The following is a 13,186-nucleotide window of genomic DNA, read 5'->3' as shown; positions in this document are numbered from 1 at the left end:
CAGTCTGTTTGGAATTCTTAACCCTTTGCTGAATCCATTGACTTCCAAACTCATTAATGCACAAAACTTTTAAAGGAACCCCGGTACTAGTAGTTATGCTTTGGACTGCTCGCCACAAGGTTTCAACCCACCAGCCACTCTGTGGGCAGAAGGGAGGTTTTCTGCTCCCGTGGTTAGTCTCAGAAACCCACAGGGGTAGTTCGACCCTCTCCTGCAGGGTTGCTATGAGTTGGAATCGACTTCATGGCAGTGAGTTTCGGTTTTATTTCTATTTCAGAAAGCAGTTTGTGAAGGAAAAACAGGTTGGGAAATGCAGACGTGTTTGATTGATTGTCAGATAAGCTTGGATAGATATAGTTCACTGATGTGGTCTCTTAGTTTCTTAGTCAAGGGATTCTAGTTTTCAGGAAGATGAGTGAATAACCTGACACTTCTAGGCCAGCTCCACTGCTTTTGGAAAGCAGGCATCCAAATGGGCCTTTAGCAGACTCAGCTGGCCAAGCTGCTCCCTTCTAGCCAGCTAGCCTGCTTGAGAAGCTATGAGTTGTATTCAATTAATATGGCCCTTCCAGCCACAATCCCTTATGTGATATCATTCGGATGTCATATACCTGTGGCTTTAGTTCCATTTTGGAGTGAATTGTCTGTTCCCAATCAGGAACAGGATGAGATTAAGATCTGACTTGAGCAGAGGCTGTGAATCGGGTCACACCTTTTGTTCCGTGGTTATCTTGGTGGTTACTTGTCATGGATGTAAGGAGTGACATGCTACAGCTGAGAGAAGAACGCTGATTCTGAAGGGGCCTATCAAGATTAGGAGGAGGGCAATGTCTACAGGAACTCCTGCCAGAGGCCCCACGTCACACGTGCAGAAACAGTCCAGAGGTGGAGAAGAGATTGTTGTATCTGTTCTATATGTTAACTGATTACACCACTGCATCAACCTAACTCCTACCAAACGATCTTTCCCTGCCTGGGTCTGGTGAGGAGGAGGAAGAGGCCAATAGGATTCAACTGTGAGTCATTGTAAACAAGGTCTGCCTGCAATGCCATTCTATGACATACAAAATGAGCCCTCTGGGAAGCAGGGGTGGTGGCAGCAAGAGGCAGGAACTGAGCGTGTCTTGTGGACCCAGTTTACCTTTGACTGACCTTTGGCTTTTGAACTGAACAGCACCTATAGCACCACACGAGACATTTCCTCAACTTTCATGCATTCTTGTGGGGCAGAAATGTGGGGGAATCTGTTCAAGGGAGGAGTGGGAGAGCAATGGAGCAGAGAAGCATGTTGGAGAGTTGGACATTCGGGGCTTCTTCAATCTCCAACTCCTTGGGACGAGTTGGGTATGAATTCTCACAAAGGAAATGAGGGCCACATTCATCATCTGTCAACAGAGGGGTGGAGTGGAGGAGCCCGTCTCCTCCCCAGGGCCAACATTCTGTGACTGGCACGGCCTGGGCGGTACCTCGTGGCCATGTGACAGGATGCTTCATTTCTGGGAGGAGAACGCTTCTTGAGTTGGCCCTCAACACAAAGGAACCCAAAGCACAGCCTTTCGTTCTTAAATAGCATTTATTATTGTTGCCAAGGAGTCTTTCTGTATGAGAACGGGCCTCACATTAACTTAAAGATATGTAGGTTATGATATAGAAAGAAGCAAGCTCCACTGACAGGTTAAATATGAAGGTATCCAACTATGGCTCTGACTTCAGCCAGCTAGGACCCACAATATGTTGGCTGCCACTCTGCTATTGAATCAAACATGCCTTCAACAAACCCATCCCCCCCCTTTTCTTTTTTAAAAACCTGTGCCTGGACAGGGGTGGAAAAGGAACTCCAAGGGCTTGCTAAAAAGGAGAAACCTAAAAAAAGATAAAATCCCCACACAAGTTCTGTCGCACTGCAGCCTGTGCGGGCAGAAGTGTCCGTGTGGGTGGCCAGCGCGGTCAGGGTGTCTCGGTTGTGACGGTGGCAGAGCCCTTGAGCTGTCCGTGGCAGGCAGGTGAGCTGAGCACGCCCTTTATTGGATCCACTCGATGCCCAGGCACCGCGCTACGAACGCAAACATATCTGAGACCTCTTCTATCACTTTGGCTGTGGGCTTCCCGGCCCCATGGCCCGCCTTGGTGTCCACGTGGATGAGCAGGGGGTTGATCTGCTTCCGGCTGTGGCCCACTATGTACTGCAGAGTGGCAATGAACTTCAGGGAGTGAAGCGGGACCACGCGGTCATCGTGGTCAGCCGTGAGGAGGAGCATGGATGGGTACTGGACATCGTCTGCCTCTGGCAACTTGACGTTGTGCAAAGGAGAATACCTGAAAGGCAAAGGAACCTTCATGAGGCTGGACGTCAAAGGTCAGTGTGTCCACTGGGGCAAAGCCTAGCAGCCTAACTTCACCGGAACGAGCACTGCAGGAACGTGCATGTAAGCAGCTACGGCTGTGACTGACGTTCAGGCCAGGCGGGCAAGGGAGCACACAGTCTCAGAAGGGCATGACACAACTATATGCATACTTACTGCCTTCAGTTGAGCATTTCAATCATCTCTAGACGAAATTTCTCACCTGCTACCAGCGGACTAGAGGCCCTGGTGGCGTAGCGGTTAACCATGGGTCGGCAGTTTGAAATCACCAGCCACTCCATTACGCCACCAGGATTTCTAGTGACTAGACGCCGTAGGAGTGGTACCAGTCTCAGAAACTCGCACGGGCAGTTCTACCCTGTCCTACAGGGTCATTGTGAGTCGAATCAACTAGATGGCACCGAGTTTGGGTTTTGGTTTATCCAGCAGACTAGTGATTGACTTTTAAAAACACTGATTGTATATCCCTTGATGTATGTTAAGTGCAACCCTTTTTGCTGTTGAAGACTTGAGATCTGTAAGGCAAATCAGTGTTTTGTCTCTGAACAGCAATACAATCTTTCTTCCAGGCTCAATTCTACCACGTGAGGGAGACCTCGTGTCCTCTCTGGGCCTCAGGTCCTGGCCCGGAACCCAGGAAGACCTGGCCCTGGCCTTCACCGCTTGACAGTGACGAGAACAAGTTAACTGAGGAGGCGTCTTCTGAGGCGGAAGGTCAGCATGTTCCCAGAGTCAGTCAGTAAGTTTTTGGAATAAAAGTAGGTCTGAAGTAAACAATGCTGACAGAAATCGAGAGAGATAGCTGGGCGTCTGTCTCTACACTTAACTCAAGGGGAGTAAGTTAATTTGCAATGTGAACCTCAAATGTTCAGTTTTTACCAATATGTCAGTCAGGCTACCCTGCATTTAAAAGTAACAATACACATTTTCCCTAGAGAAGAGAAATGAGCCGTTAAAAAGTATCCAGCTCAAAAAATTCAATCGTCTTAACTGAGCTTGTATGTGGAGAACTGGCCATAAAGGGCAAATTCAACTGGAAAATAAAACTCCTTGATTTGAGAGATTAACGGGTTTTTTTAAAATAAAAATTTTATACTTTACTGAGAGAGGGGCAAAGATGCAGGCTTCTTGTACAGTAAACATCGCTGATTAAATCAAAACAACAGTAATAAAATACTTTCATGTGGGAGGTAAAGCCGGTGAAGAGCCAACAAGAGTTTAGCTCAAGTCCTGAAAATCTCAGGAGCCCTGGCGGCAGGGGGGTGGCGAACTGCGCTGCTAATTGCAAGGTCCCAGGACTCTAACCGCTGGCCGTTTTCCCACTGACCCTTCCCCTGGTTGAAGCACTTGAAGAGGCAAGATCTTTCAGTGATGGGACTTGTAGTTCCAAATATATATGGTTATCCCGAGAAGGTAAATTGTACTTGGCTTACGTTTCTCTTTTTATTTTCTGATTTGTTGATTTAGGAATGGAAACACCAGTTAGAACTCTCCCCGTGTTCCCACGAGAACTACAGGATCTCTTCAAGATGTAGTAAGACCAGGCTGCTGTAACTTTAAGAATGGGACTTTGATTTTTCAAATTGTGTAACAGCGAGGTAACATTTCTCTTCCCCTGTCTCTAGAGAGATAAAGGGATTAGCATAGGCACTGTTCCGGGGGCGGGGGGTCTGAGCAACGGCATGGCTGCTCTATTAGAGACGCTGCCGTGAAGACGATTCAGACTCTGCGCCCCTGGAGTTTCGATTCTTCGCAGCACATTTGGTATCAGTTCCCGCCTGCCACCTCAACAGATCACCACGGATTTACCACCCAGCGGCCTGTGAATCAATGGTCCGGGTTGGCTTGGCTACTTCTCTGCTCCGGATCTGACCGGACAGAAATCAAGGTGCCGATTAGGGAGACTTCAAAGAATCTGCTTCCAGGCTCATTTAGGTTGTTGGTGGAATTCAGTCCATGCTGTCAGCTGAGGTTTTCCTCAGCTTTTAGAAGCCCCGTCCTTTTCCTCTTCCAAGTCGGCAATGGGGGCGTGGCGGGGGTGGGGGGTGTCGGTCAAGTCCTCTGCCTCCAAGAGCTCATGTGAGTGAGTAGACAGAGCCACCTGGGCAATCCCGGATAATCTCCTTGTCCTCAGGGCACACCATTAGTCACCTGAATTCCATCTGCAAAGCCCTCTCAGAACAATGCTTAGATTAGTGTTGGTTTCAAAAGTAGGGGAAAGGGAATCTTGGCAGGACATCGTTAGAATTAGCTCAGCACACTTATAGCTCAGAGTACAACATGGCAGACAGAGAGGTTTCCTCCTCACCTCTGCCTGTCCCGTGTGATCATGTCAAAGGACTTAGAACACCTAGGTGCCAATAGGAATTAAACCTTACTTGATCAGCCACTCAAAGTGCTGCTTGATGTCTGAGCACCCGTAATCGGTGGTCCAGGCGTGGCCAATGGTGTACTTGTGGAACTTTAGCATGTCCATCACGCCCACTTGGGCAATCACACAACCAAAGAGGTCAGGACGCTGATTTGCACACGCAGCTGAAAAACGAAGGCAGCAAAGGGAGATGAGTCAGCCCGTCATCAAACATCAACATCAAACATGGACAGCAAACTAAACAGAGCTAAACGTCTTCCGAACCGAGGTTGTCCTTTTCCTTAGGACTTGGGAAGAAACCGTCAAAAATCACCCCCCAAAGTCCCCCAAGCTTTTGTCCCTTTCCACCATCTCTGAGGGTCGGGACGTTCTCAGCAGTAACAGTTAGTACTCTCTCTGAGGTAACAATAATAGAGAGTTAGTACTCTCTCTGAGGTAACAATATTAGAGAGTTAGTACTCTCTCTGAGGTAACAATAATAGAGAGTTAGTACTCTCTCTGAGGTAACAATAATAGAGAGTTAGTACTCTCTCTGAGGTAACAATAATAGAGAGTTAGCACTCTCTCTGAGGTAACAATAATAGAGAGTTAGTACTCTCTCTAAGGTAAAACGTGCTGACTTTGGGGACTGAAGTGCTCCTTCCGGCCCCGAGTCCTGCCATTTTCAATCGCCTCATTGGCATGGGAAGTTGGAAGGACGGCCAAGAGAACACACTAATCTGTGTCGCCAGATGCATCTTAGAGGTGAGAACGGCGAGACTTGGTCTCTAGTACTTTGGACGTGTAGTCGGGAGAGCCCAGTCCCGTAAACGACATCATGCATGGTGAATCAGAAAGCTGGTAAGACGAAGACCCGGTGGACTGACACAGCGGCTGCCCTAACGGACAGCGCTTTGCTCTGTGGACACACAGGAACTGACTCAGTGGCACGTGGCAACAACACTAACCACAGAGTGGGTCTTCGTGGCAGAGTGCTATCTGAAAAGCAGTAAGGGCTTTCTGGCAAAACAACAACAACAACAACAACAACAACATGTGTGTCCTGCACGCCCATCTCAACCTCTGTCCATTGGTGATGAAGGAGGTTAAGGGACTTGTTCAAGATCTTAGAATTTCAAGACAGAAGAGGGTTTAGGGCCTAGAATCTAGTAGAGAGTTCTTATTAATATAGGTAGACCACCATGTCTTATTCTAAAAGCCTTTCCTTGACACAGGAAGAGGCTTCAGGAAGTCATGAGGCCGCGCTAGATGAGCCCTCTTCTTTGGCTCATTCATCAAGCACTGGAGTATCAGCCTGGATTAAGACCTGGGGGCATATTAGGGAGTAAACAGAATCTAGTGGAAGAGCTGTGAGTACGTGGTTACAATGGGTGTGACCATGCCCCCTGCTGACAATGTGCGGGGAGTGAACAAAGAAGGACAGGTGTGCCCGGCCCAAAGGCAGCTGCCGGGGAGGCGCTGAGAGAAAGAAACACCGCAGCTGCCATCTAGGAGTTGGTCAAAGGACTGAACTCTTCCTGCCTCTCGCCCAAAACAGTTTCCAGCCCCAGTTCTGCCTCAGTGGTTATTCACAATACTGAACCCCGAGCCCTACCCTTGGGGTCCTGGAACTCAGTAAGACTTGTTGAATGAATGAGCCAAATTATTATTTACCATTTATGATTTTTTTAACAATACCTTTTACAAATTTAAGCAAATTATATTGAACTTTTGCATTTGATCTCCTTTAGAAAGTGTATTTCCATAGCTCCAATTAGCAGGGCTAGCTAACAAATGTACAGCAGAGCCTGCACACGTGTGCAAAAGACCTCAGTGACACTGAACGTCAGAGCAGCAAGCAATGGCAATGCTTCCATGTCCCCATAATTGCTCACTGTAAGACTGCGACCGCCAGAATACAATACAATAATTTTATAAAAGTGAAATTTTATTAACTAGCAAAAAATTATGAAAAGCTACTTAGAGGCAGTGCCATGCAGCGGTGTAAAGATCAGTCAACTCAAAGTACTAGGCTTACAAGCCAGCACTACCAATCCCCACTGTGTGACACGAGGCAGGTCATGTAACCTCTCTGTCCCGTTTCCTCCATTGTAAAAGGAGATAACAACAGAGCCCACCTCAGAACAGTGTAGAAATGAAATCAGTCCCTGCCAGGGCTCAGCCCTCAATGTGTGAAAAATTCCAGAACATGTGAATGGGGGGTGGGGATGGGGGGGGTTGGAGTGGAGACCCAAAGCCCATCTGTAGACAACGGGACATCCCCTCACAGAAGGGTCACAGGGAAGGGACGAGTCAGCCAGAGTGCAGTATTGCACCGACGAAACACACAACATTCCTCTAGTTCATTAATGCTTCCCCCTGACCCCCACTATCATGACCCCAGTTCTATATTACAAATCCAGCTAGACAAGAGCATGTACACAGGTACAGATAGGCGCTCTAGACACACAGAATCCAGGACAGAGAAATCCCTCAGGAACAATAATAGGAGTAGCGATACCATGAGGAAAGGGGTGAGGTGCGGGGAGAAAGGGGGAACCGACTGCAGAGATTGACCTATAACCCCCTTCCCCCAACACCCCCCCTCTCCAAACACCCCCCCCCCCACCCAGGGTGACAGACAATGGAAACATGGGTGAAGGGAGACAGCGGATGGCGTAAGACACGAAAATAAAATTTATAAATTATCAAGGGTTCATGAGAGTGGGATGGTGGGGGAGAGGGAAAAAAACGAGCTGATACCAAGGGCTCAAGTAGAAAGAAAATGTTTTGAACCTGATGTTGGCAACATATGTACACATGTGCTTGACACATAGATGGATGGATTGTGATAAGAGCTGTATGAGCCCCCAATGATATGATTAAAAATAAATCAGCGTAGCTGTGTGACCACCATTAAGTCATGATGACACCCAATGCCTTGGGAGGGTGGGTCAGCCCTCTCAGAGCAGACTCCTGAGAACTGGGTGGGTCTTGTGTGTGGGCAGAGGGGGCCTGCCCGCTGGGAGGAGACTCAGAGTCGAGTCCCCAGCCCGAGGGGAAAACCACACAGAGCAGGAGGAAGGGCCAACATGCGGCACAGCTGTTCAGGGAATCATGGATTCAACGATTCATTTACATGTCATTTATCAGAGCTAGACATAAATGGGCTTTGTTTTCTTTGCACCATGGCTCCCACCTATGACTCAAAAGTAAATTGAGGGTGACATCATGTAGGCTTAACTAATAAGTACAATGAAAAACATCCAGTCCTCACCCACTAACAGGCCTCCATTGGAACCTCCATTAATTGTCAGCCTCTTGGGAGACGTGTAACTTTCCTTTATAAGATACTCAGCAGCACACTGGAAGTCGTCAAAGCAGTTTTGTTTGTTGGCCAAGATTCCACCTACAAGGTACCAAAACACAAGACAGTCAATTAAAGGGTAAGTCAAAACATACCTGGAGAACCTAAAGGGAGTTCGGGTGATGCTCGGACTGCCGCTCAACTGCTAACTAACCGAAACAACTTAAAAACGAACGTCGCATTTTAAAGACACCTCCTCCACTGAAATGCTGTTATTCATAAAACAAACAGACAAACTCACTTCCATTGAGTCAATTCTGACTCAGCTGCCCCTAAAGAACAGGGTAGCACTGCCCTGTGGGTTTCTACGACTGTAACTCCTTATGGGAGGAGGAAGCCTCGTCTTTCTCCCACAGACCAGCTGGTGGTTTTGAACTGCTAAACTTGTAGTTAGCAGTCTAACATGTAACCACCACACCACCAGGGCTTCAAATATAACAAACGTTATTATGTCTGGTGGCAATCCACCATTAATATTACAACTTCTACTACATACACTAGATTTGTATTTTTTTACCACTCCCTAGAACTCAAAAGGCAAAATGCCCCAAAGGGAACAGAATGTAATCACAAACCACCTCTACTGTGGAGAAGCCGAACTTAGCACTCCCTTTGTTTTGTAGAAGTTTGAAATGAGAAAGTGATGAAAACAAAGTTCTCCAATAATACCTTTGTTTACAACTCTAAAGGATGAGCAGAAATAGGGGTGCGGCTGTGCTTCACAAGGCAGGGCAGGCTCCACGTCTCCAGGGAAAGGTGTCAGGCCTTTCCCCAGAGGACAGGGCTCCCCCATCTGTTAAAAGTCACTTTGACGCACCAAAAACTTAGGGGCTGTCACAGTTACATGGTCTTGGAATACCACAGTCAAAGGCAAGCCCTCCCAAGCATGCATGTCTGAAATAGCTGCCAGCAGAATGAACACAAATCAGATTGGTCTAATTTGATATTAACCACTTCTGCAGAAACTCAATAAAATGATGAAGCAGGGCAACTGAAAGAATTTTTTTCATAGCAAAACAAATGTTAGTGAGATTTTAATAAGAAATCAGGGTTGTATTAGAATAGTTCAGATTACTTATTTTCCAGGAATAATATAATTTTGGGGCTATGACTAGAATTTTTATAGAGCATTAAATTTTAAACTCAATTAACAGTATGGAATTTAGATTTATCAATGTTCAATATTCCCTGCTATAAATAGAAAGGTCCCTTTCTAGCCCATTCACTGCTAATTTTTTAGAACATTTCCGAATAAGTCTAAACAGAAAGCTTATTTTTAGTCTGACTCAAGCTTCAGCCCCCTAACCTCCTAAGACTTTTGAGTAGTAAGTTGGTTCTAATTAACACAGAAATTAGAAAAATAACCACCTAAGATGATGGAGGGCACCCTCCCCTGTCAGAGCATAGTGGCTTCTGGAATGAGGATCAGAGGGTTTATGGAGAAAAATCCAGGTTCTTTCGGGAAAGGGTCGGGATCAGGGATCTGTGCACATGGGCTTATGTTTGTGTACATGCTACACAGTTTCCATTGGAAAGCAGGGCCCAGACTCAGAGTATGAATTTGGAAAATAAATTAAACGTATGATTTAGAGGAACTTTCTCCTTTTTTTATGTCAGTTGTCTTTTAATGCCACAGTTTCACATTACAATTTCACTGTAATTAGACTCAACTGTTGGCCCAAATTCAGGCAATTCTGTGCCATTTCAACTACAATGACTGCCGCCGTCTTTGGGGCCAGACACTTGGCAGCAGTTGACCCAACAATGGCAGGCAGACCAGGTACCGCTGAGGCCTGTTAATCAGGAACACGCATTCTTAGACGCTCAAGTAGTTTGCTGTCTGATGCCAGCCCTGGGAATCAGACTGGGTCAAGTCTGGGCTTTTCCTATATCTTGACCATAACAGATTGAGGAAAGACCCTTCAGAGCCCTCCCTTCCTCGTGGCTGACACGGAAAGCCAGGGTGCTGGGGTTCAGTTTGGGAAGAGAACAATGGACGCAGAGGTCTGCAGGTGGTCTCTAATGGTCTTACTAGAGAAGGGACTCAAGCGCTGCCGTCCACCGTCCCAGTGGGGCATTCCCTAAAGGGTGGCTGATGGCGAGAAAGAGGAGAAGCATGCAGGAAGGGCAGTGCCACCCCCTCCCCCCTCCCATGTTCCCCTCCAGACACAAGACCAACACAAGGGCAGGTGGTGCGCTTCAGACCACGGGTCACTCTGGAGAATCACCAGGTAGACAAAGACCAAGTTAGAAGTAGAGACGATTATTTTAAATAAACCTGTGATAATCTAGGGCATGAAGGTTAGTGCTGAAGCATGCTTCTCAATCACCAGAACTCACAGTGCCAGAGGCCAGAGAAAGGAGATGGACTAACCAAAGTCAGAAACGAAAAATGACTTCTAAAACTGCCCTTGAGAGTCAGGCGGCATTGCTCGGAGGATGCCATCTCTCAGGCATGCCGGGCAGATCGGAGGAAAGCAGCAAAGGGTGCCTGTCCGGGGACAGAAGAGCCCTCTTCAGGATTGACTGCTTTCTCCTGAGAAAAATGGCCTGTTACGCTGCGCTGTAAAAGCAGTACAACCTGAGACCAAACCGAACCATGCCGTGCCGCCTCCAAGACTCACTTCCGATGGTGACAGATCAAAAGTGATCCCATGCATTGTTCAACACAGATAAAATAATTCTGATTGTGTGTAGTAAATACTTCTGAAAATGTGTACTTTATGATACTACACATACAATAATAGAAAATAAAATGTGTAAAGACAGATTTGTTAAAGGGGGTGTGGTGCCAGCAACATGCTTACAAATAACCTGAGCTGTCCTTATTTCTGTCTACCCCAAATAGCTCTTTTTTCTCAACCTCCTCCGCTCATTCAAGCAAGAAGACTCAGCATAACTTTGGACCGGATGTGTGTCTGGGGAGAAAATAATCTCACCTTTATGCCACGTTTCTCCGTATTCGCCACCTCCTCTGATGTTGGCCACTGCGAGAATGCCACCCATGTGCCTCACAAAAATAAGCCTGGATACACTGAGAAATGGTAAGACAGTTAGCCTTTCCTGTGTCGTCTCATAAAGATCATGTACTCTCAGTTCACGTCCCAAAAAGACTCCCCCAAACACTTCACCTGCAGTATCATCTTTCACCCACGAGTATATACATACAGATCATCCTGCTGGTAGGAAACTTGCCTTTATTGAGAATGTTCAGAGAAAATTCCATTTTGTTCTAGGATCAGATATTAAAATCAAGTTTGCAAGCAACCAACTGCTATTTCTAGTGGCAGCTGTGGCTGTGTGCCCTTGAATCGACTTGCCCCGGAGGAGCCCGCTGGGGCAGGGACACTGGCTGCAGCAGGGTTTCCGAGGCTGGGATTTGATGGGCGCAGCCAGCCAGGTCTCCTCCCTATCAGGTAACAGACCAGTGTTAGGGCTGCTTCTGAGTCCTTGTATAAACCAGAGCACGTGTCCCCGTAGGTGCCTGTTCACCCAGAACATAAATTATCTGGGGGACAGCCACAGAAAGAGTGACCGTAGAACATGTTTAGATGGATGAAGGAATAAGAGTATTACTTCTAGCCCGCCACCATCAAGTCAATTCTGACTCTCAGCGAGCCTACAGGGCAGAGTAGCAGGGCTCCTTCGAGCTTCCGACACAACCAACCTGTCCCGGAGCAGACAGCTCATCCTTCTGCTGAGGAGGGCCGGCGAGATCCAACGGTTGACCTGAGCCAGCACTTAACCCCATTCTGCCATGAGCGCACCGAATCTATATTGATGGCTGAATATGAAACACCCTGTTTTGTGAATGTGTGCTGGTAAACCAAAATCATTCCTCGAAAGCCATTCCCTTTGGAGAAAAGACTGAGGACAGAGGGATGGTGGCAAATGAGAGGCATCGACAACAGCGCTGTCTAACCTAAAGACCTCAAGTGCGTGCAGCCTTCTGTACTCAGGCAGCTGTAGCTTCAGCCTTTAGCTTGCAACCAGCGGTTCCACTGATGACATTTTGAGATTCGCTTATGATCCTGCAATTTCTCACCCAAAATGCAGGCAGTGGAAAGATAAGTCTATCCCTCCACGAACACAGTAAGTAAGCAATCAGGACACGAGGAAAACCTGTCCACAGTGGAAAAAGCCCTGGTTCCTGTCCACTGTGTAGATGGGAAGTTCCGCAGGGGAGTAGGGTAGGGGTGAGGGAAGGCGCGCCATGCTTACCTGTAGTTGGGTGTAATGGAGATGTTGAAGCCGCCATAGCCATATAAGAAAGCAGGGTGGGAACCATCCAATTTTATGCCTTTTTTGTGCACAATGTACATTGGAATCTTGGTACCGTCCTTGCTAGGGTAAAAAACCTAGAACGGGAGAAAGAAGAAGTGACGTCAGGAAGGGTGTTGTAGGCTTATGACGGGGAAGGCCGAGGGGCAGAGCGAGTAACAGTGACCACAACAATGAAGAAAACGTTCTACAACTGACTGGGGTGACGACGGCACGATTCTTTTCAATGTATTCAAAACACCGAATTGTACGGTGAGTGACTTATCTGTCAAGAAAACTGTTGAAAGAGAGGCCTATTTAGATTTAACAGTACTGATCAAACTCTGACATGCTTTTAAGCAGAAAAAAAAAAATCAGACAGGTAGGAAATTCTGCCTTCAAGGTGCAGGGCAGCATATCCCAGGCTTGTCGGGCAGCTTTGGGACAGCAAGGCGTCGTTTGGTTTCTATGCAGGAAGTGTCGAGCGGTGTAAAAAGCAGTGGTCTGAGACGAGAGGCAGGCCTTAAGAGTCTCATTCCAGGGCCCGCTTGTTGGATGACTTTGGCTAAATCAGTTGTTCCCCTTTAGCCTTGTTCCTTCATCCCAAATGGGGACACTGTGATCACCTCTCTGGCCGGTCACAAGGAGGAAGTAACAGAGGAGAGCAGGCATTTAATTCTCTGCTCCCACCCAGGCTTCCCAACACCAGGAAAAGGCAAATTTGGTTATCAGGCATTTATTTCCCCCACCTCAAGAAAACAGATTTCATATTCTATTTCCTCTCTATGTCCTGCGATGTTCAATACATCTTTGCTTTTCTATGTTTAACTATTAAACAGATGTTAA

At 47.1% G+C, this 13,186-nt stretch overlaps 1 protein-coding gene across 1 annotated transcript in view; it reads right to left on the bottom strand.

Annotated features, from left to right (window-relative positions):
- Window positions 1-1,554: 1,554 nt before the first annotated feature.
- Window positions 1,555-13,186, bottom strand: part of PREP (prolyl endopeptidase) — a 114,104-nt gene continuing 102,472 nt past the window's right edge. Inside the window, exons 11-15 of the mRNA XM_075554720.1 lie at window positions 12,302-12,438; window positions 11,020-11,114; window positions 7,991-8,122; window positions 4,742-4,898; window positions 1,555-2,316 (exon numbers count right to left, since the gene is read on the bottom strand). Coding sequence (XP_075410835.1) covers window positions 2,022-2,316; window positions 4,742-4,898; window positions 7,991-8,122; window positions 11,020-11,114; window positions 12,302-12,438 — 816 coding nt within the window. The 3' untranslated portion in view covers window positions 1,555-2,021. The remainder of the gene's footprint in view (window positions 2,317-4,741; window positions 4,899-7,990; window positions 8,123-11,019; window positions 11,115-12,301; window positions 12,439-13,186) is intronic.

Source organism: Tenrec ecaudatus, chromosome 7 (assembly GCF_050624435.1).
Source record: "Tenrec ecaudatus isolate mTenEca1 chromosome 7, mTenEca1.hap1, whole genome shotgun sequence".
Classification (NCBI taxonomy): Eukaryota; Metazoa; Chordata; class Mammalia; order Afrosoricida; family Tenrecidae; genus Tenrec; species Tenrec ecaudatus.
This window is presented reverse-complemented; position numbering and strand designations above follow the sequence as displayed.